This window comes from Bubalus bubalis, chromosome 13, assembly GCF_019923935.1.
Source record: "Bubalus bubalis isolate 160015118507 breed Murrah chromosome 13, NDDB_SH_1, whole genome shotgun sequence".
Lineage (NCBI taxonomy): Eukaryota > Metazoa > Chordata > Mammalia > Artiodactyla > Bovidae > Bubalus > Bubalus bubalis.
In genome coordinates, this window is record NC_059169.1 from 61,071,671 (window position 1) to 61,078,536 (window position 6,866).

Here is a 6,866-nt window from a genome sequence, read left to right on the forward strand (position 1 = left end):
TTTATTCCCATTATCCCTGGAAGATACTGTGTTGCAGATCATTTTCCCTAGTTCAGCAAGTAGCCCCATGTATTCATTCATCTGCTGAACCACAAACTTAAGCAACATATTATCTCACAGTTCTGAAGGCTGGAAGTCCAAAATCAAGGTACTGGCAGGGTGGGTTCCTTCTGAGAAAGAATCTGTCCTGTGCCTCACTCCCAGCCTGTGATGGTTGCCAGGAGGCTATGGCCTTCCTTGGCTTGTAGATGCCTCACCCAGGCTCTGCCTTCTTCACCTGGCAGTCTCGTGTGCATGTCTGTGTCCAATTCTCCCTTTTCATAAGGACATTCAATCAGCATATACTGAAATGAAACTTCAACTTGATTTTGTTAGCAAACACTGTGTTTGCCAGTAAGGTCACATTCACAGGTTAGGATGTCAACATCTTTTATGGGGACGCAACTCAACCCATGACTAGAGCCATATTCATTATTTCTGATTATTTCTATTTGCTTTTCTTCAGATTTAAGAATAACAGAATTCTTAAAATGTGTGTTCTCTCACCAGTGTGGAGAAGGAGACTAGAAGCTGAGCCCTGTTGTGCTTCATTCTATCCTACAACCTTCTGTTTCTTTGCTTCATCACCAATTCTTAAACTTTATATTAGGATATGCCTTATTTGTATGTTATTGGTAGACATTTCTTTCTTTTTTTATTTAGTTTGATGTCAAGTGTTAGTGGGAGAAATTTCTATCAGAAAGTTTCAAAGTGCCACCCTAAACCTGAAGTACCAGTTCTCCAATACCCAACTCTGATCATGAGGTTTCTTAGCTTAAAATCTTCGGTGGCTCCCTGTCCCTTAGAAAATGAAATGCAAACTCCTTCCGATGCCTGAAAAAGCCTTCAGCCTCCTGCCTTAAGCCACCGCCCCACAAACCTCAGCTACTTAGTTTCACATTCTTGGCACACTAAAATATTTAACATTCCTATCTTGAAAAAGTCATTCACTTTGCTTAGAATGCCCTCTTCCTTCCCATTTTGATGAATTTTCCCTATTCATTATTCAGCTTACATGTTTCCTGCTTCCCCATGGCCTCTGTAACAGAATGTGTTGTCATACTGCGTTGAAATGTTAGCACCATAAGCAACAGGTCCTGAGCTGTTGAAAATCCTGAGCTTTTCCTAAATTTAGTTATTTTGGTTTGTCTTTACCATTAGCATACACAAAATAAATGGCCATACTTAAGAGTTTCCTTATATTTTAAAATTTATCCAGTACATATATAAGTGAAGTTTTTTATTTTCTGGCTTTTGTTTTTTTCCGTTTTAGGTATTGCTCCTTTGGTCTATTTGTCAGATGAATGCCATAATTTATTGGCAATAAAGTTTTGGATAGATCTTAATGAGGACATTATTAAACCTCACATGTTAATTGCTGCAAGCAACCTCCAGTGGCGACCAGGGTGTAAATTGGGAATTCCTACTTTATTTGCTGGAGATTTTTCCATGTTTTCTGCCAGTCCTAAGGAGGGCCATTTTCAAGAGACATTCCACAAAATGAAAAATACTGTTGAGGTAAAATTAGCCTTGAACATTACCATACATGTTGGCATTTTCCTATTTTGACAGTCAGATGTCAAGCAAGTGGCAGCTTTTATGAAAATTGGATAGTTGACATATAATGTGAGATTTTATCATATATTAATTGTTCATGAACCTGAGGAGATGGTGAGTGACAGCCATCAGGGAGGAAAGAATGATTTGACAGGAACCAAATTAGGAAAAATTGTCAGAAGGATGTTCAGAGATGTAGACCATGTAGGCAAACTGGAAATTGGTAACAAGAGTTATATGTTACCTGTGGTTTACAGCACATGGCAATGTAATCAGTTAATATGTAGATTGCAAATTTATGTTCTAGGGACTTCCCTGGCAGTTCAGTGGTTAAGACTCCATGCTTCCATTGCAGGTGGTACAGGTTCAACCTGGTCAGGAACTAAGATCCTGCATGCCGCGTGGAATGGCCATAAAAGAAAAAAAACACTTTCTAAATTAACATTTTAAACTCCATATCTACTATTTTATCATTTATACCTGTCTTTGATTTAAAATAATTCCAAATAGGAGAACAAAATTTACTGAGTACTTACTGTACATCTGGCCTTGTAAACCTGTCTCATTTAATGCTCCCACCAACCCTGGGTAGGGAAGATCCCTTGGAGGAGGAAATGGCAACCCACTCCAGTATCCTTGCCTGGAAAATCCCATGGACGGAGGAGCCTGGAAGGCTAGAGTCCACGGGGTCGCAAAGAGTCGGACACGACTGAACAACTTCACTTTTCACCAACCCTATAACGTAGGGAACTGTTTTCCCATTTAATTGATGAGAAACAGAAGTCACACATCCACATTGGTAGAACCAGGATTCATGCTTAAGCCATCTGAATGCAGAGTCCAGACTATTATTAACTACCATGCAGTGCTGCCTCCCAATAAAATTTGGCATTTTATAAATGCTAACTTGTAAAAATAAAAATCTATAAAAGATAAGCCTCTTAGTTCTGTAGTTTAATATTTGAAATGTGTTATTCAGAATTCATATAAATAAAATTCTATTTTAAAAGCATTAGCTATATAAAGTTTGTATAATATTCTACCTGGACTCAATGTACATCATGAATAACAACACCCTAATTTATTTATGGCTTCTAAACTGGGGGCTGTAAATGTAAACTGGGGGTTACATTCACTATTTGGTTCCATTGTGGAGTACTTACTGTTTATATCCTACATTTTCTCTGACAACTTTCAAGGGCAGTTCATTTACATATCATTTAAAATTTTAACAAAATAGTGATAAATTAGGTTAAACCATAACCAAACTGCTGCTCTTTGACCCTTTGTGACTTCTGGAACGACAGTTTCATGTGGTATAACCTGTATGTTATTTCAGTTAATTCTTAGAACAGACATGAAAACGTTCTCATTTTGAAAGTGAAAATCACTCAGTTGTGTCCATCTCTTTGTGACCCGTGGACTATACAGTTCATGGAATTCTCCAGGCCAGAATACTGGAGTGGGTAGCCTTTCCCTTCTCCAGGGGATCTTCCCAACCCAGAGATCAAACCCAGGTCTCCCCGATTGCAAGCAGATTCTTTACCAGCTAAGCCACCAGGGAAGCCCCAGAACACTGGAGTGGGTAGCCTATCCCTTCTCCAGGAGATCTTCCTGACCCAGGATATCTCTTTCCCTCACAAACACACCCTCTTTCCTTCCTTCTCTCCCTCTAACAATTAAGGTCTTCTTAATCACTGATGTAGCTTTTGCATTTTTACACTGGTGAATTATTTGACAGTTGCTATCAAATTTGGGGTGTCTCTTTTTTTCTGGTCTGCATTTTTTTATTTCAGGTTTTAAAGGTAACATTTTCTGAAAACATATGAATGTATAGGTTTGCATTTTACAAACCAGCTTTTCCAATTTATTTTCTTAGAATATTGATACGTTTTGCGAGGATGCAAAAAACAAGCTGATTCGTTTACTTAATGCAAGTAATCCCAAGTGGTCCACCCCAACTAAAGACTGTACTTCAGCACCACCCACTGCTCAAACAGTCCTTGGTTCAGGAAATAAGTTTCTGGTAAGTTAATCTAAATTTAACAGATTTTATAAATATTCTATAGAGAGGCAATAATATATTCTGATGTATACCTAGTAAACATGATAAAATGTAATTAAACTTAATTAGAAAGTGTCATTATTAGTGCCTCCTATAGGTATAGACTACCTGGAAAGTTTATCTTGTTTATTGAAGCCAGAATGTAACACTCTTTGGGGGCAAATTTTGTAAATGGGTGCTTTCATTTTTAGCGTTCCCAGTACACATGACTGAGAAGACGTTTTTGCCCATGTCTTTTTGCTCAGAGGACTATGCTATATAATTAGGGTTGTTTCTAAGCTCAGTTTAACTCTTTAAATCACAATAAAGGCAAATCGAGCTAAAGTCTGTAATTTTGGCTAAAGACTAGTTCTTAAGTAGCTAAACTTGCTAAGTTATATATATTAACTCATGTAACCTTCACAACAACCCTGAGATAAAAATTATCTACAGTTTACGAACAAGGAAACTATGACATACAGGGGTTAAGCATTTGCCTCCAGTCACAGTCTAGAAAAGTAGGAATGATTTTAAAATGCTTATTTTTGTTTAACCTGTTAATAACAAAAAGATTAAAGCATAAATTATGTCTCCTACCTCCTTTTTGCTTTTACTACAATTATTCTTCATCTTTATTTTCATGTCATTTTTATATCCTCTTATGCAACAATCTTTCCTTCTGGAATAAAAATAATAATATTAATGTCTCTTGAAATCATAGCCACTAGGGGAGTGAAAGTGTGGTATTTGTATGTTTAAATATTTTTTAATAAAAGCTAATTTGACTTTATTTCATATATTAGGACATAATTATATAGGCTACTTCTTTGTTTTTTTGTTTTTTTTTTTCCATTAGCTGTCTTCTCCCAGTAGTGAGATGAATTACCAAAGTCCATTGTCACTTTGTAAGCTAAATGAGAAGTCTGTCTGCACACCTGTATCAGCCCAAGTGACTTCAAAGTCTTGTTGCAAAGGGGAAAAAGAGACTGATGACCCAAAAAGCTGCAAAAAGAGAAGAGCCTTGGATTTCTTGAGTAGACTGCCTGTACCCCCACCTGTTAGTCCCATTTGTACATTTGTTTCTCCAGCTGCACAGAAGGCATTTCAGCCACCACGGAGTTGTGGCACCAAATATGAAACACCTATGAAGAAAAAAGAATTGAATTCTCCTCAGATGACTCCACTTAAAAAATTTAACGACATTTCTCTTTTGGAAAGGGATTCGATAGCTGATGAAGAACTTGCACTGATAAATACCCAAGCCCTTTTATCTGGTTCAGCAGGAGGAAATCAACTTACATCTATCAGTAAGTCCACCAGGACTGTTCCCACTAGTCCTAAGGATTATGTTGGACTGAAAAGGCCTTACACTACATCTGTGATCAAAGAACAAGAGAATTCCCCAGCCAGGACTGAAGAACAAGAGACTAATATTCAGGACACAAGTGCAACAAAAAATAGATCCAAGAGACTGCAAAGGCGACAGAAACCAAAATGACAATAAATTAGTTATTGACTCAACCTTTCCAGTTTGTAAAACATATACAGTTTCAAACTGTATATCGGAATTTGCATGAGTAAAGGAAGGAAATAGTTAAAAGTTTATCTGTTGTTTGTATATCACAGAAATGCTCTTTCCCTTTTTCTTTATTGGTATATTCTTATTTCAATTATATATCTTAAAATTGTGTAACTGTATATTAACTAATCAAGAAAATCTCCTTTAAATCTTTATGACTGGGTTTGATCACTGTAAGTATTACAAGTGAAGTAAACACAAGTGTTTCTTTTAGATTGTGTCCTTATAACTACAGGAAATTAAGTAAAGTTATTTTGACTCACATAATTCTTTTTGGTTTAGTTCCATTTTAGGTTTGTTTTTAAGAGGTAACCTACTATGAACCAGTTTTCCATAATGCACATGTTGGTTCTAATAACAGTTTTTTCCTGATCAAAAAAGTCACGATGAGTAAGATATTATAGTGGTGTTTTCTTTCGACCAGTTCTTCATCCTTAAGTCAGCATGACTACAAGAAAAACAGAACCCTCCGTGCACTTCCTTTTTTGATGCCATTTTGATCTGTAAAATTAAATTATTTATTAAAAGTTGAAATACTTTAAATCAGAAACACACTTCATTGTGTTAATTTGTCTTTATTTCTTAACAAAATGATCATCTGGACTGCAACTTAAGAGAAAATCTTTCTTTCAAATTGGCACTGATTCTCCTTGCTTTTAGTCCTATCACAGGAGTCAGCAAGCAGTCCCTTTTAAACCTACTTTTCTCCAACCACCAAAGCAGATGAGAACCATTCAATTTAAGATGGTATTCTCATTTGCTACTTTAAAAGAGGAAAAAGAGAAAGCAGTTCAAACTAGGAGCTAATAGCATAAAGTGTTTTAGTATGTCTTAAATTTATATACAGTATCCTGTTTTAAAATCTCATTATAAACACACCTTAAAGCCAAGAATAAATCTTTTTAAAAAGCAATTTCCTTCCTTCCATAACTGTGACCCATGTTTTTTCTTGCTTCTGAAAATTAACATAATAGTCTGTTCTGCTATTCTTTTTAACTTAAGTGTTCTGCCACTCTTGTTAATGTGATTTAACTTTTTTTCATAAAACAATTTGGTCTTCATATCCTAATCATTTTCCCAATGATCCACACACTAGAACAGGGAATAAAACTTGAGTCTCAGCTGAAAGAATTATAAGAATTCAGCCTTTTTGTTTCTTGAAAAAACTTAAGCTATAACCGCTTTCATTTTTGATTAGCATTTAGACTACCCATAATGGAGACATCTAACATACACTCTGCTGTTTATAAACTGTAAATAATATAGCCAAGCTATATAAATAAAATGTGAAGCTTGAGTACATATGGATATTGTCCCCCCAAAAGTGACAATTTAATGATTACAAAATCATCAATGTACACTGCATGATAAGGGGTAAATGGTAAAAGTGATTTGTGTTACTCAACAATCACTTAATGAGAGCCTCTTGTGTATAAAGCACTCTGCCAACCCTGTGAGTGATGCAAATGTGAATGCACAAAACAAGTCAGTGTTAAGTGTTCAAAAATTTTTAAAAATCAGGAGTCATGGGTGTTGAAAGAAAAAATAGGCCATTTCTAGATGGGATAAACAAAGTTGGTGGCATTTTATTAATGATTTTATGCTCCCAAAAAGACAAATGTAGCAGGGAACTATTCTGAGCTCTTT

General features: G+C 35.9%; 1 protein-coding gene across 7 annotated transcripts in view; it reads left to right on the plus strand.

The window, feature by feature from the left end:
* Positions 1-5,773, plus strand: part of BRCA2 (BRCA2 DNA repair associated) — a 54,238-nt gene extending 48,465 nt beyond the window's left edge. For 6 of the 7 annotated variants that reach the window (XM_044927324.2, XM_044927325.2, XM_044927323.2 and 3 more), the window contains 3 exons: positions 1,313-1,557; positions 3,476-3,622; positions 4,497-5,773. In XM_044927324.2, coding sequence (XP_044783259.2) covers positions 1,313-1,557; positions 3,476-3,622; positions 4,497-5,138 — 1,034 coding nt within the window. In that variant the 3' untranslated portion in view covers positions 5,139-5,773. Of the gene's footprint in view, positions 1-1,312; positions 1,558-3,475; positions 3,623-4,496 lie in introns of those variants that run through there. The other variant, XM_044927328.2, reaches the window with a different exon arrangement.
* The last annotated feature ends 1,093 nt before the right edge of the window (positions 5,774-6,866 follow it).